The following is a 26,874-nucleotide window of genomic DNA, read 5'->3' as shown; positions in this document are numbered from 1 at the left end:
GTCCAGCTCTCTGCTGTGGCCCGGGAGGGCAGTGGAGGATGGCCCAAGTGCTTGGGTCCTGCACCAACATGGGAGACCAGGAGGAAGCACCTGGCTCCTGGCTTCGGATCGGTGCAGCACCGGCCCTAGAGGCCATTTTGGGGGTGGGCCAACGGAAGGAAGACGTTTCTCTCTGTCTCTTTCTTTCTCACTGTCTAACTCTGCCTGTCAAAAAAAAAAAAAAAAAAGTCAATAGCCTTTTGCCACTAATAGTAGTTAATTTGGCAGTGACAAATCTGAGGGGGCAGAATTGATGCTAATGTTTAAGTCATAATCCAGAGTGATGCCTAAAGTTTTTGTATTGTCTGTTGTCAAAGGAGCAGAACTTTACCTCTTTTGGGGATCTCCCCAAGGACATGTAGTACATCTCACTTATCTTATATTCCCTGCAGTACTTAGAGCAGAGCATGTGCATGGGAGACTTTTAGACATTTGCTGAGTAAACTATGTCAGGACTGACAGCATTGATAGATTTCTTTAGGATATTATACATACACAGTTATCTCAAGTTGCATTATCTGAGTCATTTCACATCATGCCAACAAGGAAACTGTAATATTTACACATCACATTTGGATTAAATGAATGAGGCTGCTGCCTTTAGGATCTGGTTGTCCCTTGGATCTAGACTTAGCAATTTGGCACCTCTTACTCATGCAGAGCCTATCAGTGCACAATGCATTCCCGTTGCTGAGTCTGATTTTTTTTTTAAGATTTTTTATTTACTTATTTGAGAGGTAGAGTTACAGACAGTGAGAGGGAGAGACAGAGAAAGGTCTTTCTTCCGTTGGTTAACCCCCAAAATGGCCGCTAGGGCTGGACTTCACTGATCTGAAGCCAGGAGCCAGGTGCTTCTTCCTGGTCTCCCATGCGGATGCAGGGGCCCAAGTACTTGGGCCATCCTCCACTGCCCTCCCGGGCCACAGCAGAAAGCTGGACTGCAAAAGGAGCAACTGGGACTAGAACCCAGCACCCACATGGGATGCCGGCACCGCAGGCAGAGGATTAGCCAAGTGAGCCATGGCGTTGGCCTGCTGAGTCTGATTTAAACACTTTGCTCAGGCAACTCTTTTTAGACTCAATAAAATTGCTTGCTTCTCTTCCTTATTTCACTAATTTGACATATTGGGGTGACGCCCAAAAGAAAAGTTAAAAAATCAAAGTGGATCAATCAACTGGCTCTCCTTTACAAACATAAAATGCAGGATCAGCATTGTGGTACTGTGGATTTAGCCACAGCTTGCCACACTTGGCACCTCATATTGGAGTGCCAATTCAAGTCCTGTCTGCTTCTCTTTCCATGTAGCTCCCTGCATATGCACCTGGGAAAGTAGAGGAACATAGCCCAAACACTTGGGCCCCTGCTATTCACCTGGGAGACCCAGATGGAGTTCCCGGCTCCTGGCTTTGGCCTGGAGCAATCTCAGACATTGTGGTCATTTGGGGAGTAAACCAGAAGATAAAAATTCGCTATCACTCTACCTTTCAAACAAAATCTTAAAAAAACAAAAACAGAAAATCCAACCTCTTCTCCATATTTCCATAGCTACCACCTTACTCCAATGTGATTTCATTTTGCTCTTGGCTACTCTCTGTGCCTCTATTCTTGGCTCCCCACAATCAATTGTGAATATTTCAGTCACTGTGATGTTTTTCAAAGATAAGTCACTTCTTAAAAGTCCACAGTTCTTACATTTGGCTTATAAGGCTCTTCCTTTTCTTTTTTTAAAGATTTATTTGAAACAGAGAGAGGTAGAGACAGAGAGGTCTTCCATCTGCTGGTTCTCTCCCCAGATGGCCGCAACAGCTGGAGCCATACAGATCTGAAGCCAGGGAGTCAGGAGCTTCTTCTGGATTTCCCATGTGGGTGCAGGGGCTCAAGGGCTTGGGCCATCTTCTACTGCTTTCCCAGGCCATAGCAGAGAGCTGGATCAGAAGTGGAGCAGCTGGGACTAGAACCTGCACCCATATGGGATGCCACTGCTTCAGGCTAGAACAGCACTGACCCCCTCTTTTTCTGTCTAAACTCTACCCCTCCTATTGCTCGCCTACTGGCACACTCTGCTGCAGCTGCACTGGTCTCCATGTAATTCTCTATAGATATTACATATGCTCCTCCCTGTTAGTAAAGTGGTGCTATCTTATCTATGGCATAGTCTATGTCCCAGACACCATCCTAGGCTCTAGCCCCCATCACCATTGCTGGAAGCCAGGTGACCAGATGGACCAACCACAGATGTCAGCTCCACCTCCACCCTAATGGGATTCGCTGCTCCTATTTCCCTGCCCCCTGCAAAGGTATAGCAGGACCTGCTGATCGCACACGTGCACTCTCTCCCGATTCCTCTCTCTCATTCTCTCGCCCTCTCCTCCAGCCTTGTGGGCTTTCCCCACCCTACAATAAACCTTTCCTCTAACTCCCGTGTTTGGTGTGTTTTGTGGTGTTATTACACTCTCTAGGAGTATTTGCATTAGCTACTCCTATATCTAAAACATTTTTTTAAGAGATTTATTGATTTGAAAGGTAGAGTTATAGAGAGAGGGAAAGACAGAGAGATCCTCCATCCACTGGTTCACTCTCCAAATGGTCTAAACAGCTGGGGCTGGGCCAGGCTGAAGCTGGGAGCCAGGAGCTTCATCCAGGTCTCCCACATGGACGGTAGGGGCCCAACCACTCGGGTCATCTTCTGTGGCTTTCTCAGGTGCATTAGTAGGGAGCTGTATCAGAAGTGGAGTAGCTGGGACTTGCACTGGCACTCATATGAAATGCTCTCATCTCAGGTGGCAGGTTAACTAACTGCCACAATGCTGGACCCTTCCTCAAACTTTTCTTAAATGTCACCACAAATTGTAACTTGCTCTACCTGTAGCCCCTTAGCTCTCTAGATGCCATTTAGTCCTCTTCACCTGTTTATACTTTGGATAAGTTCTAGAAAATATCTACTCCTTCCTGCCCCTTTCTCTGACCTCCATGATAGAATAACTCCAAAGGCCTTGACCTTAACTTTCCTTTGCCTATGAGATGTTCACGTACATACACAGCAGAGGTCTGAACCATGCCTGCACAGTTACGGTTGCTCTCTTGTGTGTTCTTTTTCCCTCTGAGAACAAGCCTCAGGTACAGGCTCAAAGATGACCAGAGACATGCACCCTAGACCTGGAGCTGGAGGTAAGCCCAGCTGAGCCCAGCCTCAATCAGGCAAGTCCAGCCATCTCACACATGTGAGCAATAAAAAACAAACATTATTTTGAGATAGTTGTGCAGGATTATTATGCTATCACTCAAGAGATCTCACACTTAAGAATACTAAGTAAAAATTGTATGCAACATATATATTTATAACACATATTAGCATACACACACCCCATATATATATGTTTGTTATCTGCCCCTCTTCACTATAACGTAGCTCCATGATAACAGGTAATTTTGTTTTATATGCAAGTATGCATCTCTAACAGGAATTGGTTGAATGACTGGATGAAAGATAGCAGAAGATCCTTGCTAGTGTAGCCTGGAGAGCTGGCTGCTTAATCATTGCTTCCAACACTGAGACTTCCAGATCAAACTGCTTGAAGAATAGACATATTCACATTTCTCCATGAGTTACTGGCTCTGTATATATAGCATGCTGGTAACAGTGGACTAATGGTAAAATAACTGGTAATGTTCTAACAAGCTATACAAATATTTTATTTGGAACATGTGAATCTGCCAAAAAGTAAAAGACAGATGCTTTATACTCAGAATTTCCTATAAATTTCCAGACCCTTTTGAGTTTTGTGATTGCTAACAAAGATGCCAAATGGCATCACAATTTCAAAGTGTTGATTCTAAACGATTTAATACAGGTTGATGAGCTGGAATTTGTAACAGTGCCTATAAAGCACAGGTGTCCCACCACAAAGAAAATGCTCTTGAAGCAGCCACTGTTTGCAAGGTTTTACTAGGTAGTAACTTTGGAATTGAAGACTGGGGGCAGTGAAAGCAGAGTTAAGTCAAAGTAAAGATTTGCTTGAAATCAAAGAGTTTCTCAGGAACCAGATGGCACTGATACAAATGTGTCTCCTTTGGAGATCCTGTTTATGCTGTCTTCGTGTGGAAACTATATCCTTAACCTTCCTGGCAAGTGGCCTAATAAAAGTTGGCCCTCAGGTGCAGCTGACCTTCTGTTTTACTGGTAGCTGATCTCAGATTTACATTCTTCCAAGGTGAAGCCCAAAGAAGTAGTGATGCTGCAAAACTACTCAACTCCCTTATTTTAGATTTCTGGGCATAGTTGGAGAAGTATCGTTTCTCTGCAAGACTTGTATTTAAGTTGAAATGAAGCCTTAATGTCTGTCTTGGAAAGATCATACCTTCTTAAATAGGGCTCTATCCAACTCAAACTCTGCATTGTAGAACTTGGCAGCCGAATCCCTCCTGGGGCTTCTAGGCTTTGCAGATTCAGACCTTGCTACCTGTTCCATCGGGGGATTTTTAGCCAGGAGAGACCTCGACATTTAATTGTTCTTGGCTGAATGTGGTACTAACCCCCTTTTCCAGGAGAAGGTAGGAAAACAAATCAGTCAACTGCAGCATAGAAAAAAGATGAAGCATATGCATAGTGGCAGTCTTAGTTGGGCTTGGATGGAATTAGTAATAAAGGAGAAGAACTACAGTAGGAATCTGATAAATACTGCAATTTACATGCACATTTCTTAAACGTCCTCCCCTTCCACAATAACCTTCTAAGTAAAACAAAACTCTGCTCTTCAATCACTTTTAAAGATGGCAACATTATTTCTTTACCTTTATCCCAAATCTCTGTGGCAGCACACAGTCCAGTCTGTCTAAATCAAGAGACATAACTTATCAAACTCACCAATCATAGCTCCTGCAGCCATCTTGGTGGAGTAGGAATTATGGTAATGAAAGGGCGGAAGGCTGGGGAAGAACTGGTTGTAAGGATCTGCTGTATCTCCCAGCTTTATCTCAGCCCATCTATTAGGGCCTGATTGAACTGCTAAAACATGTGGGCTTTGGCAGCTGTGTTTCCATGCCCATTAAGAACACATTACAGTGAGGTGCTCCCTACTCTAACCCAGGCAAGGCAAGGCAAGGCAAGGCGAGGCAAGGCAAAGCAAGGGGACTGAACCAGACTACTGTACATGGGGCCACACCTGCTGGGGTTGAGCAAGTGTGTCAGGACTCCGGAACAGGAGGCTGACTGGCACGAGGATGCATTAAACCCGTACTCGCAGTGAGTACGATTTGTCCTATAGTATAGTATTATATATGCAGTCCTAAAATAATCCCCATGTAAAGGAATTTTGTATTCCAAAATTAAGACAGTTATAGGACAAATCGAGTTGGGCCCAAAACTCAAAACTTGTAGTCTTGTAAATGATAGAATGCAAGAAAAGTTACCATAATTCTTAACATCATACATTTCTAGTAAAGGAATATTATAGTAAATACAGAATGTTATTTTAATATTTAACATGTATTCAGTTTGCCTGGTACATATCTGTAAGTGAAATGTTGTGGCTTTTGAATTGGAGGAATAACCCTACATGAACTATAAGGGATTTCCAGTTTTGTGGACGAAGATCATAGCTTTTTGAATGAAATGGGAAGGCAGGAAGGTGACTGTGGCCTGCTGTTCTGTTTTTGTTCTGAACAGGCTTAAAGCGGAAATGCAGCCCTTACTGTTTACTAAGTGACGCTCTCATAATGAAGTCATCTGTATGGCCGGGTGAGAATGGTTGACACAAAGGGCTCTCATGCTGCAAGGGATTTCCAGGTGTCGTCAGTCCACTCCAATTGCTCCTCAGGTGTCAGTTCTCTGGGAAGCAGTGATCATTCGCTCATACGAAGCTCTTGTTTTCACTGCTGTCTCCTATCTTTGCTTATGTGACTGCATCAGGCCCACCAGCTGTTGTGCTTTCACATTTTCTCGTTTTAAAACTTCACGATGACTAAGGCTTTCCCTTTGCTAGTGACAGTATGATACTCATGTTTTATTGAGAAGATACATAAAGTTGGAATCAGCAGGATAAATCACACATGGCAATGGGATAAGAGGAGGTGGGTTGTACATCTGTCCAGGTCACTCTGCTCAGCTGGGTGACATTTCTCACACCTGTTATTACTTAAAAGTGCAATGCACTGCCACTTGGTGAAAAACTGCTTATAAAAATTTTGATTTTGATTACATATTTATCTGCACTACTATGCACATTATAAACATAGTAATAAAACATGCATTGGCTTTCTTGTCCTTCCCATAAAATTATTGGAATACTTAGGTTTCCTTCTTTTTCTGTAAGTTTTCTTGCTTTTTTACTTTGAGATGGGGATGAGGGAGATGAAGATCATTCCCATCTACCAGTTCACTCTCCAAATACTGACAACACTTGGGACTGGGCTGGGCTGAAGCTAGAAACTGGGAACGCAATCCAGGTCTCCCATGAGGGTGGCAGGGAGATGTGCTGCCCTTCAGAGTGCATTAGCAGGAAACCAGAATCTAGAGCTGAGATTCAAACATAAGCACTTAGACATGGGACTAGGGCATACTGACTGGCAGCTTAATCACTAGACCAAAGTCCACCCTCTTACTATCTTATAAACAGTTCACTTTTGTTTCTTCATTTTGTTAGCTACAGGGACTACTAGTAATACAGCTGATCTTCCTCGCTTAGGTTACTACAAATTATTCATATTTAGGTATTTGTGGTTGTGTTCTTCCAGGGTATGTTTACATCAAGCTGTTAACAAACTCTTAGGCACAGCAAATGGCCACATGTAGTAGTTTCTGCTCCTGAGCTGTTGCAGTATCTTGGTGCAAAATCTTCCCTGCTCCATTCCCTCTGAACAAATGGAGCACAAATGGAGTTATCTCCCAACAGCAAGGGCAGGAAGGGAGTGGGAAATTCAGTCACCCACCATAGCCACTGTGGAGGTTTAAATATGTCACCAGGATCAGGCAACTCTTCCTGCTGATACATAGCAAGTGATAATGAGGTTTATATGATCGGTATCAATATTCTTATTAAATAATATTATTTCTCCATGACTTCACCTGCTCAAACCATTCGATTTACTAGAAATAAGGGTTATTTTTCAATATCCTTTCATTGTCCAGTAAATGTGGGCCAGGCATTGCTCTAGATGTTTAGGATACACCAGCCAAAAATCACTGTTTATCAAGACACTGTATCAGGAGCTTGGGGCTTGTTTCATATTGGCTCACTCACCTAAGATGACCACAGCAAGAGGGGATGGAGCTTCTTTTTGGTCCAATACTTTAAAATACATATAACTAAAAGTTCCTTGTGAACTGTAGTTGTTAACCTGTGAGGTTATGCCTGTTTTATCAGAATTTGTGATTCATAAGTACTTTTCTCATCCAGCAGTGGCTAAGCTCATGGGTTTTTGAGCCAGACTTCCTGAATTCAAATTCTGATTTTATACTCAGCAGTTCTGTAACCTTGACCAAATTACTTAATGTACTTTTGCCTTATTGTGCACAATTTTAAATGAGAAGACTATTAGTACACCTATTATAGAGTTGATGGGTGAATTAAATAAAGCCTGGAATGTAGCATGAGCTTGCTAGTAATATTTCAAACTAAGTTTTTGGGAAGCAGAGAGATACAGGAGAGAAGGAGAGGGAACAAGTTCCCACCCACTGGCTTGCTCCCTAAATGCCCTTAAGAGTTGGGGCCGGGCCTGGAAGTCAATGCAGGGGCCGAAATATTTTAACAATCACTTGCTGTCTCCCAGGGTATGCACTACCATGAAACTGGAATTGGGAACTGCATCTTTGACCTGGGTACTGAAAAGCTAGTGTCCCCATTGGCAACTTAACTGCTATACAAACACCTGTCCCAACATTTCTTATGTAATGCGGTTATTATTCCCCTCTAAACATGCTCACATCATAGTGCATACATACTTCTATCAGCACCTCTGGCACTCAGTGGCACTTATTTCCAGCTATACATAGCTTTCTCCCAACCCACAATAGATTGTATGCTGTTTGGTGGGGAATGGAGGTACTAAAGGAGGTATCAGTGATTTCTATTTTCCTAGCGCTTAACACTGTACCTGGCATATAGCAGCACTCAGTATATGTTCGCTAACTGACTGGGAAATATGGTCTGAAACTCACTGGACTGGCTAGCTACAGCAACAGAAGGAAAAATGAAAAGGAAACCCATTACCATAAATAAGCTCACAGGCAGTGGTTCAGCATGTTAATTTCAAGAGAAGACATTTTGCTAGGGATATTCATTCCAGACCCCAGTCTAAGTACGCAGCACAGAGGTGAACAGAAACCAACAGCAGAGCTATGGAGAACCGGTACAGAGTCCGCAAATCGCATCCCAGGCAGAGCAGGGAGATTTATAGGAAGTAGCCAGGCATTCAGTTATTTTGGTGTCATGGAACCAACAGGCTATACTGGATATAGAAGAAGATGAGAGTAGTTTAGCAAGGCTTACCCTACACTAGGCTACCATGATGAATTTAGATAGATGAAGAGTAGACAAAATAATCATTGAAAGGAAACGTGAAGCTGGAGCTTGTTCACAGGGCAAGAGAACAGTGATATCTAACTTAAAAAGATCTGCTTGGATGGGTGTTTTTTAAAACTTATAACTGCAATGCTATACCCAGATCTGAGTTTTCATTAAATACAAAATTGAATAATTAAATAAGGAAACTTTTAATCATCATTTAAAATCAAATAAGATTATATAATAAAAATAAATCTATCAAGCAATGTTTTTTTTTATTGCAAATTCCTTTTGAAGGAATATCCCTCCCTGACCTTTCCTCCTGAGCATTTAGCAGGTGCAATGGATGCTGAAATGGAGTTGTTTCATTCTGTCCTGTAGGTTACAGAAACACATCACAAAGCAGTTTCAATTGACTGATTCTTTCTTCAATTTTCAGTCTGCTACAACCGATAATCTTCAGGTCTGAAAGACAAAAATCAACAAACATTTATTTCTTCATGAATCACTATTTCATTTCTCTTGGCTGATGAACAAAGATTATTTCTGCAATTTACAATAAAAGTAAATGTTCACTGAGAAATATCTGCAAACATTCTAAATTCTGGGTAAAATCACTAAAACCAAATCATCCTAAAGCAGACCAATTAAGTGATGATCCTGAACTTTTGAACATAAATACATAGTTCTCTTTGTGCCTCTTAGTATTTTAATTAGATGTTACATTTTTAATCACTTTCATAAAGTGCTTTTCATAGAAAGTATTACTATGATCTTTGAGAGTTTAAGATCTATAAAAAATAGGTTTACCTTACAAAGGCAAATTTTCCACTTTTTATTATTTTTTCATATGCTAAATTTAATTTTCACTATGATATACTAAAGACATGTATAAACACCAGCCTTTTGCTATTTCATTTATATATGGCTATTTTTTCCCTCATGTACATATTTATAGTACTATACTCCAAATTTGCTTCTATTAGTCAATTAAAACCAAGAAAACTTCAGGGAAATGTTAAGTCATAACAGAGAAAATGAAGAACAGGAAAACACAAAACACAAAACATTTAGTGTCTCTGCCACCTTTTCAATAGTGTATTTGTAAGTGTTGGGCTTTCAAATGGAATTTTATAAAGGAATTTAGTAATAAACAAACTGATTTTTGAAACAGCTGTAAAAATCTTTGATACTTTGAATTCCTTTAAAAAATGGATAAACTCTGTTTGCATGAAACAACTTATCTAGTCATTTTTTTACTTTTACAGCATGTTTTCTTTAATTGAATACTCTTCAAGATATCAAATGGCTCAGCTAAGAAGATCAACAACTGGCTCATTAAAGAAGTGTATTACAATTTAAAACTGGGAAACCAGCCAGATATGCTTCACCATATCAGTCATTTATAACAAGAAGATGAACTGCAGAATTTGTGCCACTGTATTTTTGAAATCTCTTCTCAACTGTAAAAACTGCACCCTAAGTCTGGAAAATGGCCATTGATAAGGCAGCTGAAAGTGGCTCCACTATGTGCCCTTTGAAGCTTTGCTACGTGATTCAGCACAATCAAAGCAGATCCAGTCAAGACACATCAGTCCATTAGAAAAAACAATTTATTCTCCCATCCAGCTGGTTCATATAATTGCAACAGGACGGTGGTGATGTAATTGGAAAGAAATCTTCTAAGCTAAGATCCCAAAGAAGGCTTTACAAATCTGCTTCAAAGAGAAGTAAATGTGTTTAGTCATAGTAACTAGCTGTTACCATAGTAAAGGTTCATTTATGAAGTCTCTTTCAGCAGAAAGAGGTATGAAGGTGATATCTGCCATGTAAGGGAATGTGGATCTTGACCTCAAGATAAGAGGGGGCCAGTGGAGCCAAATTGGTTTTACATTCTTTTAGGGGAAGTGAGGAGAATGAAGATGATGACTATCAGGAGTGAGACGCAAGATCAGCTTCAGCATTTTGAAATCAGCAGAGTAACATGCAAGGTGGGTGTTGGAAAGGAAGAGAGAAGAGGGAAGGGGCCTGGGACAAGATAGAGGAAGGAACTACTGGAAAATGAGATTCCAAGATTATATTCATTTTCAGCTTGAAAAATGAAGTGAATGCCACCCTATTTTGAAGAAAATGGTATACAGGATTGATTTTTTAAAAATGATTTTGTTATTTGAAAGGCAGAATTAACAGAGGGAGGGAGAGATAGGTATCTTTCATCATTGCTTCACTTCCCAAATGGCTACAACAGCCAGGGCTGGGCCAGGCTGAAGCCAGTAGTCTGGAACTCCATTTGGGTCTCCCACATGAGTGGCAGGAGGCCAAGCATTTGGGACATCCTCTGCTACCTTCCCCAGCACATTAGCAGAGAGCTGGATTGGAAATGGGCAGCTGGGACTCAAACTGGCTTGCTAATATGGGATGCCACAATCACTGGCAGTGGTTTAACTTGCTGTACCACAACACCAGCCCCCAACAGTTATTTTGAATATGATGAAATCTGGACAGAATTAAGCAGCAAGAAATCAGGCTTGTACACTGGGAGAGTTGAGGCAAGGAGGAATAAACCAGAGAGTCTCTAGCATAGATCCTTTCTCTGGCTACTTGGCCATATCACGGGGCACTGCTAAAAATCTTCAATAACCCTCTCTTGCTTTATCAAAGTGCAAACTAAACATATAGCTCCCTATGACACAGCCCTGGGTAACCCTGCTGATTCATTCCTTCTGTATCCTATCTTTCTGCACCTTGCTGTTGCCCAGATAAAAACCTTCATACTGCTGTTCTTGGGAACTTGGAAATTTCCTCTGGTTGGAACTTCTTTCCTCTGTAGAAAACTTGACCCAAGTTTCAAAGTCTAATTCAAACATTATATCTTTTGGCAAGTTGTCCATAACGCTTCTTTTCTAACCTAGGCAGAGCTCCTTTCCCCGGGATTGCTTCTCAGAATGCGTGGCTCTTCTACAGAGTTTCTGGATTTATACTGCCTCTAACTTGCCAAGTGCTTATTAGGTGACATGAAGTATAACTATTTTATAAAAATTATTTTACTCTCAAATAAATTATATTTGTGAAAAAGACACTGTTATTCAGCCCATTCTGCAGTTCAAAGTCACTATGAGTCTCAGTAACTTTTTTAAGGCTACACAATCAGGAAGGATGTTACCTCCTGTTAGTATAGTGTTAGAAATTCCATCCACAGATGCTGCTTTTGCTTTCTAGCATCTTCAAATGGTTGTCCTCTCTCTGAAGTCTAAGGTGAACCCTTGCTAGTCAGTGTGATCCATGAACCAATTTCCATCACTGGAGAGCTTGTTAGGAGGCAGAATGATGAGCCCTTCCACAGACAGATGAGGGGAAATCTGAATGTATGTTTTCCTAAGAGCTCAAGTGATTTGTATGCCAACTCAAGTGTGAGAAGTACCAAAGTTTTAGCTCTCCCCTTCCTTACTTATGTTATCTTGGATTTCCTTCTTTTAGTGGGAGTGTGCAATCCAAGCTGGTATATTTATGCTTGCTTTTGTTTGTGTTTGAGAGAAATACAACCATACTGAGTATAAAACCCGTTTCCCACAGGGGAACCTCCTGAAGCCATGTCATATGGCTAATTGCCTCCAGTATGAGGTGATGTTTTAAACTCTGCCAGCATCTAAAGTATCTACTCCCTTGGCCATTATACTATTTTCTCCCCTCTTGCAAGTAAATTGACCATCTGGAAGAGATCCTGATTACTTGTCTTTAGAAGGAAGAAAGAATGAATTTGCAAATGAAGTGGCCTTTTCAAGGCAGACATGGTGCTGTAATGACAGATGTCTTACCAGGGATCCACTCTATGCCTGGCACGATGTTAATTGCTGGGAGTTTAAGAGCAATGTTTAGGACCCTGTATTCAGAAAAACTGGCGATCTAATAGGAGTTCAGTGGAATAAAATGGTGCTTGCAAACAAGCACTGGATTAGATGATTTGCACTCAGATCCCTAACATGCACTTCTAAGTGCTCCCAAAAGATGTATCATTCTTGGGTGCTTCTTTAAAGTTAAGTGTCTAAAAAAAAAAAAAAAGTGAAATTAACTTCAAGATGCAATGACTTTGAACAGCCCTTGTCTAGACTGTTGAGGAATAGGTGTTTTATTTTTTTTTCCCCATGTAAACTGTTGAACTCTTTACTTTAGTATAGAGTTGGTCTTCTGTGTATAAAGTTAACTGAAAATGGATCTCAGCGGAAAATGGAACTAGGAGTGGGACAGGAGGAGGAAGAGTGGTGGGAGGACAGGTATGATGGGAAGATTCACTATATTCTTAAAGTTGCATGTATGATATGCATGAAGTATTCCTTAAATAAAAGGTTCATTCTGGGAAAAAAAAAAAAAAAAGTAAAAACCGGAGGGGAAAAAAAAGAAATGAACAGGAATTGCCATTGCATTCAATTATTACTTTTTTGGTTAGAATCTGCATTGGCTAGGACTTGTCAATTAACTAGTTTTTGTTAAAATTTTGTTTAAATATAAGATTGATTTTTTATATTAACAACCAGTACTGATGTGTTCATATCTAAAAGAATAGTCCAGTTTAGAATAGCTAATTTGAGCAAAACTTAGCACTGGAAACACTGAGGTCTACAGTTGAAGCCAATACTGAGCTGGTTGAAATGGATGGGAAAGCTGGAAAGTAACCTTGCCCCCAAATCCAGCTAATAACTTCTGACTGAGAAGAGCAGCAAATTAAGTTAAATCTGGTAGGAAAATGCCACATGACTAGACTAGCATAAAATTATGGAAAATCTTAAAGCTGTCCAGATCTCAGCTCCATATGGGATTGGAAAAGGTAAAAATCCTTCTTCGCTTTCTTAAAACTGAGTCTCTGATTTGAAACATATTTAAAAGGCATAGGTAAGACTAATTTTTTCTGCATATTAATTTAAGTAAAACTGAAAAATCTACAGATTTTTAGGATTAATAGGTTTCTTATCAAAGGGCATTCCCTAAACTTAAGTTTTTGCTCTCTTTTAAAGCTATAGACTAAACAGGATCTTCAACGGGCCTTTTTCTAATGCTAATATTCTAAGCACCTAGAACCCTGTTTGTCTTTAACAAATCAAGATTGATTACAGACTAAACTTCTAAACTTAGTCCTACTTTTAGGGAGAAAATTTCAGATCTCATACTCACACTCACACCTCATCTTACCTCCCCACCTTCATCTTCCTACCCTTTCCTCCTCCAAAAGCACACTTCCAATAACACACACTCTGTAAAGACATTTAAACATCAGGGGTGTGGTTTTTCATTATCAACACACACCTGTTTTCAAGCATTCATTGATGCTGAAACTTTTCATACTTAGTATCTCTACAAAGGCAAGAGTTTTGCTTAAAATAGAACCCTGAGTTAACAGTGAAGCATAACAATACAAAACAAGCCACCTCAGAAATTTTCCATCTACCTAGTTTTTCCAAAGTAAAAGCTCTCCTACTTTTAAAACTTGAAAATAAAAAAGCTTTAAATATTCCAAGTTTTATTTTTGGCCTATATAAAATAAAAAATTTCCATTACAATGGGAGCATTATAATTTCCATGATTACTGGGGTTTTGTAATACATTGGAAAAATTCCAATAATTATGGAAATGATTATGAAGATATTATTAAGATAAGCTGACTGTTTTAAGGCTAGTTTTAGTCAAATGAATTATAAAAAAGGATAGTGCTGTTGTTACTGCTTTCTTTAAAGAAACAGAGAAACAAATTCTACATGCAAACCCCACAATCACCCTTACACATGCAAACAGACATCTACTATACACCATCAAGAAACATAAGCGCTAACACATGAAATATACCCATTAATTTAACAAGTAAAATGAACAGGCAATACTTACATGGGAAATTGATTTTACCTGAAAAATACACACACACACACACACACAGACACACACACACTTGGGTCTCTGCCTCCCATGTAGGAGACCCTGATGGAATTCCAGGTTCTGGGCTTCAGCTTGGCCCAGCCCTGGCTGTTGTGTATATTTGGGGAGTGAATTAACACATGGAAGATATCTGTCTCTCTCTGCCTTTCAAATAAAACAAAAACAAAATCAATTTTTTTGATAATTTAAATGAAATCTCAACAACAGTAGCATTTTCTTTCTTTTTTTAAAGATTTATTTATTTGAAAGGCAGAGCACAGAGCAACACAGAGAAGGAGGGATAGAATAAGGGACGAAGAGATCCTCAAGTTGTCACAGCAGGCCAGACTGGGTCAGGTCAAAGCCAGGAGCCAGAAACTCCATCCTGGTGTCTCACAAGAGTGATGGGGCCCACCACACTTGGGCTACCTTCTGCTGCTCTCCAGGTACATTAGCAGGAAAGTGGTTCAGAATAGCTGGGACTTTAACCAGCACTCCAGTGTGGGACGCTGGCATGGCAAGCAACAGCTTAACTTGCTGCGCCACATCAGGTCCAACAGTAGCTTATAGTTAACATTAAAACAATATTGTTGGGGCCAGCACTGTGGTGCAAGGGATTAAAGCTCTGGCCTGCAACACCAGCATCCCATATGGGTGCTGGTTCGAGTCCCAGCTGCTCCATTTCCGATTCAGCTTTCTGCTATGGCCTGAGAAAGCAGTAGAGGATGGCCCAAGTCTTTGGGCCCCTGCACCTGCTGCACCTGCATGGGAGACCTCAAGCAAGCTCCTGGCTCCTGGCTTTGGATCAGCTCAGCTCTAGCTGTTGAAGCCGTTTAGGTAGTGAACCAGCAGATGGAAGACCCCTTTCCCTCCCTCCCTCTCTCTCTCTCTTTCTCTCTCTGGCTCTACATCTCTCTGTAACTATTTCCAATAAATAAAATAAATCTTTTAAAAAATATTGTTATTCATCCACTAGATTTAAACTTAGTTTGAAATTGGTTACTGTTGCTCAAAAGCTTTTAGCCTCTATTAGAAAAGCTAGTATATTTAATCAAAATTAATAGCAAATCTAATTGTAAGATGTATATTTTACACTATAAACATTTTAAACTTTATTACTAGGGATACAGAAACCAAACCACGCTGTTTTCTTGTCTATTTACTTGTGGTGCAATCCTAGTAAATATGTTTCAATCTGTCTCGGCAGATTCACCATCTGATCTATCTTGAATAAATTCTAGTTACCACATTCCACAGGAAGAGTACATTCTTGGCTTTCCTACTTTGGGTGGTATGAGAGCATATTTTAGGTGTGTTTCTCCTCCAAAAGGAACATCACTTTTTTTTTCCATCATAAAGGCAAACCTTCCAATAAACGAGGATTCCCATTTTAAATGCACTCAGTTGTATGATACATCAAATATTTTAATTCTAATTCTAAAGTATATAATATTTCACAATAGAACTTTATGAAATGGTAAAATGACCAAAATGGTATAATCCAGTAAGGCTCCATATGAGCTACTGAAACTTAAATTTATTAAACTACAATAAAATAACAGTTCCTGGGTCCCACTAGCTATAGTACAAGTACTCAAGGGCCACCTGTGACTAATATATAGCTACTATATACTATAGCTACTATACTTGAAGCTCAGATACAGAGTTTTATCATTTTGGAAATCATTATAGAAAGTTCTATTGGATGGCACTAAATTCTCATGTTTTTGTTAGACATCAAGTTTATGGTAAACCACAAAATGACTATTTTTTCCTGGTCACATGCTTTTCATGTGAAAAAGACTAACTGGGCTTGATGTTCTAACATGCAGGAAGAATGATAAACTGAACATTTTGTGTCAAATGATTATTAAATTTTTATATAATGATATAGCCTCAGGTTTTAATAAATGCATACTCACTATTATTTTGAGAACAGAAGTTAACACAATATTGCATGAGTACCTGAAAGATCACAACTTGATTAAAGATAAAGGAAAATGTGATATCTAATGCATATTCCTGCTAGAGAGAAAATTGGAATGAAAAAATAAAGGGCAGAAAAACCCATTTGCATTCCAGAGTAGTAACTTAAAAATGCATCAAATGGCTCTAAGTTTTTCTAAAAGTCTCTTTAAAAATAACAATAAAAAAACTTTCTAAGGCACTTAGTTACCTTCTCATTTGTTTTACAATGAAGCAGGAACCACTCAGTAAAATAAACATTTTCAACAGTCCTCTTTGGCTATAGTGACACTCAATATAAACTGCTGCGAATGGTTATTACATTACTATACTGCTGGGTTTAACGGATTGAGAATATATTTTAGAATACTCGTGACTATAATTTTAAATGTACCCTATGTGATTGTCATATATTTGATATGACAGCACCTTTGGTATTTCTAGTTTAAAAAAAGTCTTGGTCAGGAATAAAATTCATTTATGTTGGTATTTACATAAGAAATACATATGATATATTTATAGAACTTATTTCAGCAAGATAAGCTGCCAAAGCTTCAAGGATTAAAATGCTTTCTTTAGAATATAACTTGCAAATTGAGTATTTGAGAACTACATACAAATTAAGTATACTTACATAAAACGTTATATTAACAAGTCTGCAAAAATGATACGGAATTTTTAAAAAGATTTATTTATTAATTTGTTTGAAATCCAGAGTAACAGAGAGGGACAGTAAGAGGGATCAGGAAAGGGTGGGGAAGTGGGAAAATGAGTGGAAAGGGCATCTTCCTCCTGCTGGTTACTCCCCAAACAGCCACAACACCCAGTTAGAGATACCATAGAGGCAACATTTGAAACTAGGTTCAGACTTCTCTAAAACTTCATTAAGTTACTCACAGCCTCAAAATTAATTTTTAATGAATTTTTAGGGGAAATAATTCATCTTTTCACTCTTCTGATGTGCCAAGTACCATTTCTAAGTATTGGGGATTTAAGTGCTGAACAAGGCGATGTATCTGCCCTCCATACAGCACTTATATCCCTACCACTCAGGAAGAGAATTTGGGATGTTATGGGTACTCAATGTAACAAGGGGCTCTCCAGCACATTGATCAGCAGCATGACCTAGGAGCTAGTCACCTAAAGTTTGAGTCCCATCTACCACTTACAAATATCTATGTTAGACAAGTTAATTATCTCTATTTTCTTATGTTTGAAAATGGGGATAAAAATTTTATTAACTTATTTGGTTACCCTGAGGATTATATAGGTTTGTACGGGTAAATCACACAGTAAATGTTTTATTAGTACTTGCTATTTTTACTATTCCTATTTGTATAGGGAAACTAATAAACACGTGTATATAAATCAAATTATTCTGTCAAAAAAAATTAAATTTGTTTTTGCTTCACTTCCTGTGTAAATTCTCTTATAAAAGCTGATAAAAGGATATTCTAGATCTTCATTAATTCATTCAATACATATTAGCTAAGTGATCATTTAATGTGCTGGGCACTGTGCTCTGAGCTAAACAAGAGACAACCGTAGTTTCTTCAGGAAATCTACTAAGTAACAGATAATTACATAAATATTTAATTACATTAGAGTGGATTTAGTAAAAGTAAAGGAAAGTGTACAATGAGATAGTATAGTTGGAAGCCTAATCCAGTTCAAGGATTACAGGAAGAATTGCTTGAGGAAGTTACATCTAAATGCTTCATCTGCTATACCTCCTGGGCAGAGAAGCCTGGGAACAATCAGATGGGAGAAAGCATGTCAAATCTTAGCAGCTTTATGGGCCTTAGATAGGAAAACTCCATAGAAGAGAGCAAAAGGTTTTTATTTTGTTTTTCTAGTAGGGTCAAGACTCCTAACTCCATAATGAATAACTTTTTATTAGATAATATCTTTGGCTTATGAAGCAATCTGGAAAACTGGAAAACTTTCTTTTAGGTTAATGACAATTCATATATCATTCCAAAAGACTACAGGCAATCCAACTAAGGTCATCTTAAATAAAGTATTTGACAACTAGAGGCACCTAGAAATATGACTGCACTGTCTATGAAGCAAAGTCTTAAGGCTTAAATACTTTTGGTTCTAACATCTATACGTAGAGATTACTCGTAGGTAGTAGCTGCTGAGTTTCTGAGAGTTAAAAAAAAAAAAAAATGAATTCATTCTTTCCACCCTTAAGGATCTTATCATTTGAGGAATCAGGAAACTAAATTCAACTTTACAAATAAAAAAGAAGGAATCCAGGAAGTAGAAAGGAAACACTTACGGAGACCATATCCTTGGGAAAGCTTCTACTTCTTCTTGTGTGTACTCATCGAGACGTTTAGGTACCTTTCGTGGTTGAGGAATCTCTTCCACTAAATTCTTAAGGATATCTTCTGGAATATTCTACAATAAAAAAATTAGGCTTAATTTTCTCAAAATATTTCTCTTAGAAACAAATCAATAATATTTAGAAAATGTTAAAGAATAACAGGCAAAGAATGCTGGGATGGGCCTTTGGCCTAGTGGTTAAGGCACTGGTTGGGATGCCTCTTCTCATACATAAGTGCCCGTTATAAAACCCCTGGTCTACTCTAGATTTCAACTTCATTATAATAAACGCCTCAGGAGGCACTAAGTGACAGCCTAAGTAGTTGGTCTCTGACACTAGTGTAGGACTTGGATTGACTTCCTGGCTCCCAGTTTTTGCCTGGCCAAATTCCCAGCCACAATGAGGATTTCAGAAGTGAACCAGTAGATGGGACTTCTGTCTGTCTCTCTTTCACTGCTTATCAAATAAATAAATAAACAAAAATAATAACATAAAAAGCAAGCAAATCTGGCAAAATCTTAAAAAAATGATTGCAGAATGAGAAAAATAATATAATCTTTAAAATAAAAAAAAGGGACTGGCACTGTGGCTTAGCAGGTAAAGCTGCTGCCTGCAGTCCTGGTGTGGCGCCATACCGCCATACCAGCTGCTCCACTTCTTTTTTTTTTTTTTTTTTTTTTTTTGGACAGGCAGAGTTAGACAGTGAGAAAGAGTGAGAGAGAGAAAGGTCTTCCTTCTGTTGGTTCACCCCCAAATGGCCACTATGGCTGGCGCACTGTGCCAATCCAAAGCCAGGAGCCAGGTGTTTCCTCCTGGTCTCCCATGCGGGTGCAGGGCCCAAGGATTTGGGCCACAGCAGAGAGCTGGCCTGGAAGAGGAGCAACCTGGACAGAATCCGGCGCCCCAACCAGGACTAGAACCCACAGTGCCGGTGCTGTAGGTGGAGGATTAGCCTAGTGAGCTGTGGCATCAGCCCAGCTGCTCCACTTCTGATATAACTCTCTGCTATGGCCTAGGAAAGCAGAGAAAGATGGCAAAAGTCCTTGGGACCCTGTACCCGCATGGGAGACCCAAAAGAAGCTCCTGGCTCCTGGCTTCAGATGGGCCCGACTCCAACCGTTGTGGCCATTTGGGGAGTGAACAAGCGGATGGAAGACTTCTCTCTCTCTCTCTGCCTCTCTGTAACTTTGCCTTTCAAATAAATAAATTAAAAAAAAAAAATAAAAAACTTGTATAAATCCCAAGTTAATGATATATCCTTCTATAATAATATACTGCCTTAGTAAATACTATTTAATTTATTCTCTTTTTAATTGCAAAAAGTCACTGCCTTTGCTCATTTTCAGTCTTTTCATCTGATGAGTACATGTACTAGGTCTACTGTATCCAGTGCCACCACCTTAATCTATACTCTAGGTTGTTGCCAGAAAAAAATTTCAAAACTGAAAATCTCTTTGGTTCTGCAGTCATTTAGTTCTCTGTGAAACATTTATTGAATTTCTTCTATGAACCAGAAATTGTGCTCAGTGCTAAATATGTCAAGAAAAATAAGTAGATCAAGGCCTCTAAAGGTTTACAGTTTTTAAAGTCACCTCTCAGCTTAAAATCCCCTAAAATAATGTTCAAACTCCTTTGCTACACTTCCTTAGCTAAACCAGTGTCCCCACTCCTTGCTGGCTCCTCCAGCTTTATTTCACACACATCTATGGCTTCTTACTTAATCTCCTTGTGTTTCCTGCTTTGGTCTAGACTCAAATCCTGGGGCCTTTATTAAGAGTATTCCTTCTGCTCAGAACCACTTTCACCCAATTATATATCCAAATGTTCAGAAAAATGAAAAGTTGGAAGCCTGGTTTGGCAATAGCCGGCAGAACGGACTGCAATAGGGAAAAACTGGATAACAGTTAAGTGGCTATTTTAGTAATCAAAGTAAGATGTAAAAATCTGGATGTGGGTAATAAAAAAACAACTAAAGAGTACAGCACCGATCTGAGAGGTATTTTAAAAGAAGAAAGTATACAGTGCTCTGCGTGCTTGCTACGTCTGGAGCCCGTGGATCAGGCATTTCCGGCCATTCACACGCCTAGTCGGTCTCGGTTGTGGCATTCCCTGCGCTATCCAGCAGACAGGACGATTGCGCCGCTACGATGAAGCTCGTGAGATTTTTGATGAGACTGAGTCATGAAACTGTAACCACTGAATTAAAGATGGAACACAGATCCATGGAATAATCACAGGTGTAGATGTCAGCATGAATACGCATCGTAAAGCTGTGAAGATAACCATGAAGAACAGAGAACCTGTACAGCTGGAAACACTGAGTATTCGAGGAAATAACATTCGCTATTTTATTCTACCAGACAGTTTACCTCTGGAAACACTGCTGTGGATGTTGAACCCAAGGTGAAATCTAAGAAAAGGGAAGCTGTTGCAGGAAGAGGCCGAGGCCGGGGTAGAGGAAGAGGCCGTGGCTGTAGCAGAGGAAGAGGGGGTCCCAGGCGATAATGTCTCTCAAGATTACTGATGGAGAGTGATGAGTGATTCAGGATTTCCTTTTGTACAGTCTTTGTTTATGTCACTTTTTAATAAATATAAATGTTGGGCAGAATTATCTATTGACTGCATCACATTAAGGTTTTAGTAGATTCATATTCATGAAATTGCCCCTGTGAGGCCTAAGCATTTCTTAGATAGTTTCCTTCTTAGATGATCAGACTTAATTTTTTAAATACAGTTTTTCTATTATGAATATATATATAGAAAGAGAGCAACCACATACCTTTTTACTTCACATGCTCTGAGTATGTTTTTTGTTACTTTACTCTTGACTCCTGTTTGTGGAACCTACCTATAGGTGAAATCTTAAATTCTTTTTGGTAGAGTAGAAACTCAAGTCATTAGGCTGGCGCTGTAGCTCACTTGGGTAATCCTCCGCCTGCGGCACCAGCGCCCCGGGTTCTAGTCCCGTTCGGGGCGCCGGATTCTGTCCTGGTTGCTCCTCTTCCAGTCCAGCTCTCTGCTGTGGCCCTGGAAGGCAGTGGAGGATGGCCCAAGTACATGGGCCCTGCACCCGCATGGGAGACCAGGAGGCGGCACCTGGCTCCTGGCTCCGGATCAGCGCAGTGCGCCAGCCGTAGCAGCCATTTGGGGGTGAACCAACAGAATGAAGACCTTTCTCTCTGTCGCTCACTCACTTTCTCTCTCTCTCTAACTGCCTGTCAAAAAAAAAAAAAAAAAGAAACTCAAGTCATTATAGAATAGGGGCTAACATTCATTCTGCTTTTCTGAGTTTCACTCTTTGGAGACTTGGGTACCTGGTGGTAGTCATCTTTGAATCAGAAGTCATTGATTGGCCGGCACCGAGGCTTAACAGGCTAATCCTCCGCCTTGCGGCGCCAGCACACCGGGTTCTAGTCCCGGTTGGGCTGCCGGGTTCTATCCCAGCTGCCCCTCTTCCAGGCCAGCTCTCTGCTATGGCCCGAGAAGGCAGTGGAGGATGGCCCAAGTCCTTGGGCCCTGCACCCGCATGGGAGACCAGGAGAAGCACCTGGCTCCTGGCTTTGGATCAGTGAGATGCGCCGGCCGCAGTGGCCATTGGAGGGTGAACCAATGGCAAAAAGGAAGACCTTTCTCTGTCTCTCTCTCTCTCACTATCCATTCTGTCAAAAAAAAAAAAAAAAGTCATTGATTGTGTTGTCATTGTTAATGGTTTTTGTTTTTGTTTCTTTAGTTTTCTAGAAGGTTCTGAATAGAACATAGTTTTATGTGCCTCTGAGTTGAAACTGCTGTAGATTCTCAGTTATGAGCAATATTGAAACCTGTTGATGTGGAGGCACCTAAGTGGCTCCCCTTTCCAGCACTTTTTCAAGGAGTCCTTAAAAACAGAAGGGAAAAAAATCTTTATTCGACAGCAAAATGATTTTTTTCCTATTATTAAGGATTTAATTGGTTAAGCTTACAGAAAAATGCTTCTTGGTGTGTATAATTCTTTGTAAAGCTTACTACCATTTGCTTATATGTTAAGGAAAAAAACCTTACTTTGAGGCCAATGGGGAGCCTAAATCTATATTTCTGCTTAATATGCCTATGGATTTTTGTTTATTTTGTAAACAAGAAGGAGATTTTCTGCAAAGCTGTTATCTAAAAGTTAAGGCCTTGGGGGAAAGTTATATACAATTAAGTGATAGCAAGGAGATGGTGTGTGTGTGTTTTTTAAAGTTACCATAAATCTTGTCATAAATATTTAAAGGTATCCACTCTCGGGGGCGGAGCCAAGATGGCGGATAGTGAGGACGTGCGCCGATAGTCTGCGAAAATAAAGTTTCATAAAGGTGGAATTACTGTAGCCTCAGGAAAAGACTCAAGAAAAAAACTGCAGAGGAAACGCTTCCAGATCTAGTGGATGTGACACAGAGGACCTACAGGGAGCCCACCACGTGGAAACCCAACCACGGGAGCCGAGCCGCAGAATCTCGCCAGCGCGGGAACCGGAGGGGACCCAAAGAACTCTACTAAGAGACTACTGGAACTCATCGAAGAGTTTGGCAAAGTAGCAGGATATAAAATCAATGCACAAAAATCAACAGTCTTTGTATACACAGGCAATGCCACGGCTGAGGAAGAACTTCTAAGATCAATCCCATTCACAACAGCTACAAAAACAATCAAATACCTTGGAATAAACTTAACCAAGGACGTTAAAAATCTCTACGATGAAAACTACAAAACCTTAGAGAAATAAATAGAAGAGGATACCAAAAAATGGAAAATCTTCCATGCTCATGGATTGGAAGAATCAATATCATCAAAATGTCCATTCTCCCAAAAGCAATTTATACATTCAATGCAATACCAATCAAGATACCAAAGACATTCTTCTCAGATCTGGAAAAAATGATGCTGAAATTCATATGGAGACACAGAAGACCTCGAATAGCCAAAGCAATCTTGTACAACAAAAACAAAGCCAGAGGCATCACAATACCAGATTTCAGGACATACTACAGGGCAGTTGTTATCAAAACAGCATGGTACTGGTACAGAAACAGATGGATAGACCAATGGAACAGAATAGAAACACCAGAAATCAATCCAAACATCTACAGCCAACTTATATTTGATCAAAGATCCAAAACTAATCCCTGGAATAAGGACAGCCTATTCAATAAATGGTGCTGGGAAAATTGGATTTCCACGTGCAGAATCATGAAGCAAGACCCCTACCTTTCACCTTACACAAAAATTCACTCAACATGGATTAAAGACTTAAACCTATGACCCAAAACCATCAAATTATTAGAGAGCATTGGAGAAACCCTGCAAGATATAGGTACAGGCAAAGACTTCTTGGAAAAGACCCTAGGAGCACAGGCAGTCAAAGCCAAAATTAACATTTGGGATTGCATCAAATTGAGAAGTGTCTGTACTTCAAAAGAAACAGTCAGGAAAGTGAAGAGGCAACCAACAGAATGGGAAAAAATATTTGCAAACTAGGCAACAGATAAAGGGATAATAACCAGAATCTACAAGGAGATCAAGAAAATCCACAACAACAGAACAAACAACCCACTTAAGAGATGGGCCAAGGACCTCAATAGACATTTTTCGAAAGAGGAAATCCAAATGGCCAACAGACACATGAAAAAATGTTCAAGATCACTAGCAATCAGAGAAATGCAAATCAAAACCACAATGAGGTTTCACCTCACCCCAGGGAGAATGGCTCACATTCAGAAATCTACCAACAACAGGTGCTGGAGAGGATGTGGGGAAAAAGGGACACTAACCCACTGTTGGTGGGAATGCAAACTGGTTAAGCCACTATGGAAGTCTGTCTGGAGATTCCTCAGAAACCTGAATATAACCCTACCATACAACCCAGCCATCCCACTCCTTGGAATTTACCCAAAGGAAATTAATTTGGCTAATAAAAAAGCCATCTGCACATTAATGTTTATTGCAGCTCAATTCACAATAGCTAAGACCTGGAACCAACCCAAATGCCCATCAACAGTAGACTGGATAAAGAAATTATGGGACATGTACTCCATAGAATACTATACAGCAGTAAGAAACAGTGAAACCCGGTCATTTGCAACAAGATGGAGGAATCTGGAAAACATCATGCTGAGTGAATTAAGCCAGTCCCAAAGAGACAAATATCATTTATTTTCCCTGATCGGTGACAACCGAGCACCAAAGGGGAAACCTGTTGAAGTGAAATGGACACTATAAGAAACAATGACCTGATCAGCTCTTGTCCTGACTCTAGATGTACAATGTAATACTTTATCCTTTTTAGTAAAAAAAATAAAGGTATCCACTCTCATCAAGTAAATTTAAATATTTCTTGATTATTCCACAATTGACTGTCTATTCTCTTGTTCATAAGTCATAAAAGTTAACCCATAGTGTTTACTTATTTTATTACAAATCAGCCAGTTTGAATACAAGTCCTTTGATCCAAAAAAGAATGTATAAAATTCATAATTAAGACAACTTTATATGAATATTCATGTTGAACTGGCATGGACAAAATACAACCAGTATGTAATTTTCCTCCGCATCTTTTGTAAATTAAGAAGTTGAGGGAATAAATATCTGGATCTTAAAAAAAAGAAAGAAAGAAAGAAAGAAAGAAAGAAAGAATAAGCATTAAAGCAAATAAAGGAAATGATAAAACAAAGAGTGTGGTTAACCAAAAATTAACATTGTGCCTGTAACCCAGAAAAAAAGGCAGGTAGAAAGGAGAATTGTATTCTAAGACTAAGAGATAAATTAATTTGGAGGACTCTGTTGAAATAATGGTAAGGTGCTGATATGGAAATATCCTATGGGCTTTTCTACAAGGCGAATCAACAAAATTCCCTCTTTTCCTTGTAGTATTTGTCTAGATGTTTTCAAAACAAGATTATCATATAATACATTACAGTTCTGGACAGAGAGCAATATTGCAATTTTGAATCAAATGTGTGGCCAAAGATTTGGCACCAAATATGACAGTTCTGATCTATTAGTATGTCTTAAGAATTAAAGTATAATTTTATAATAGCTTCAGAATCATAGAGTTCTATTGTATTTGTTCTAAAACCTAATATAGCAAACTTTTTATAGCATTTTTAAGTATTTAAAATGGCTATTACAATTAAGGCTTGGATTGGCTCTGCCACTATTAATATATACAACACAACAAATACTTTAGATCATGTACTTTTTCACTGAAAAGTATTTTAATAATATTTAAAATCCCTTTCTCCACCACCATCGTGTCTTCAGTGTATTCAAATCTACCAATATAGTTACAGAGAATCAGGATAAGCAGTAGATGCCTAGACACACACATATTGTTATGGGACACTTGCTTTTTACTTATTGAAAGGGCCTACCTAGTATTTAGAACTTTATTAAAATTCATATTTCTTTAAGTAGTCATTAAAAAAATCTCTAGATTATTTGTAAAGATAATTTCAAAAGCTGCCACTCATTCACTCAGCACAGAGAAGAGTGGAGAACACAGTAGGTTCTGAGAAAATATCTGATGAATGGAATGGAATTTTGATTGAAACAAGTTTACCAAATTCCCTTATTACTGGGAGAATTTGCAGAAAGGATAAAATTGATGAAAAATGAAGAATTAAAGTTCATCATTAGGTATTCCACATGAAACCAAAGAGAGGGAGAAGGGCCTCCTTCAATCTGAATACAGACAAAATAGACCCATGAATGCAAACTGAAGTCCTTTTCACAGCAGGGAAAAGGGAAGCAAGCAAAAGCATTAAAGTAGGATACATTTACTTCACTATTGGTGCAACTTTTTATTTTAAGAAATTTAAAATCTACATAAAGGTTGAAAGAATACAATGAACACTAACATAACCTTCCCCTAAATTCACAATTGTTATCCTATGACATGTCTGCTTTCTCTCTTTGTCTATATATAGACTTTCTTTTGGATGAACCACTTAAGAGTAATTTGTACTTCCACCCTAGATATTTTACATTCTTGTATATCTACTCAATATAAGGATCAAGGGCGAATCTCCTAATATATGTATTTTTGATAAATGTTATCTAATTCCCAGAATCCCAGATAAGGTACTTTCAGCAATGTCTGAAGGTCTGTTTCACAATGGCCT

At 39.3% G+C, this 26,874-nt stretch overlaps 1 protein-coding gene and 1 pseudogene across 1 annotated transcript in view; one reads left to right on the top strand and one right to left on the bottom strand.

Moving 5' to 3' along the window:
- Window positions 1-8,799: 8,799 nt before the first annotated feature.
- Window positions 8,800-26,874, bottom strand: part of MRPL13 (mitochondrial ribosomal protein L13) — a 43,363-nt gene continuing 25,288 nt past the window's right edge. Inside the window, exons 6-7 of the mRNA XM_062188051.1 lie at window positions 18,692-18,813; window positions 8,800-9,006 (exon numbers count right to left, since the gene is read on the bottom strand). Coding sequence (XP_062044035.1) covers window positions 8,985-9,006; window positions 18,692-18,813 — 144 coding nt within the window. The 3' untranslated portion in view covers window positions 8,800-8,984. The remainder of the gene's footprint in view (window positions 9,007-18,691; window positions 18,814-26,874) is intronic.
- On the top strand, window positions 20,887-21,256 carry LOC133758288 (small nuclear ribonucleoprotein Sm D1-like; annotated as a pseudogene).

This window comes from Lepus europaeus, chromosome 4 (assembly GCF_033115175.1).
Source record: "Lepus europaeus isolate LE1 chromosome 4, mLepTim1.pri, whole genome shotgun sequence".
Classification (NCBI taxonomy): Eukaryota; Metazoa; Chordata; class Mammalia; order Lagomorpha; family Leporidae; genus Lepus; species Lepus europaeus.
The sequence above is the reverse complement of the archived record's forward strand: the minus strand, read 5'-3'. Positions and strand labels throughout refer to the sequence as shown.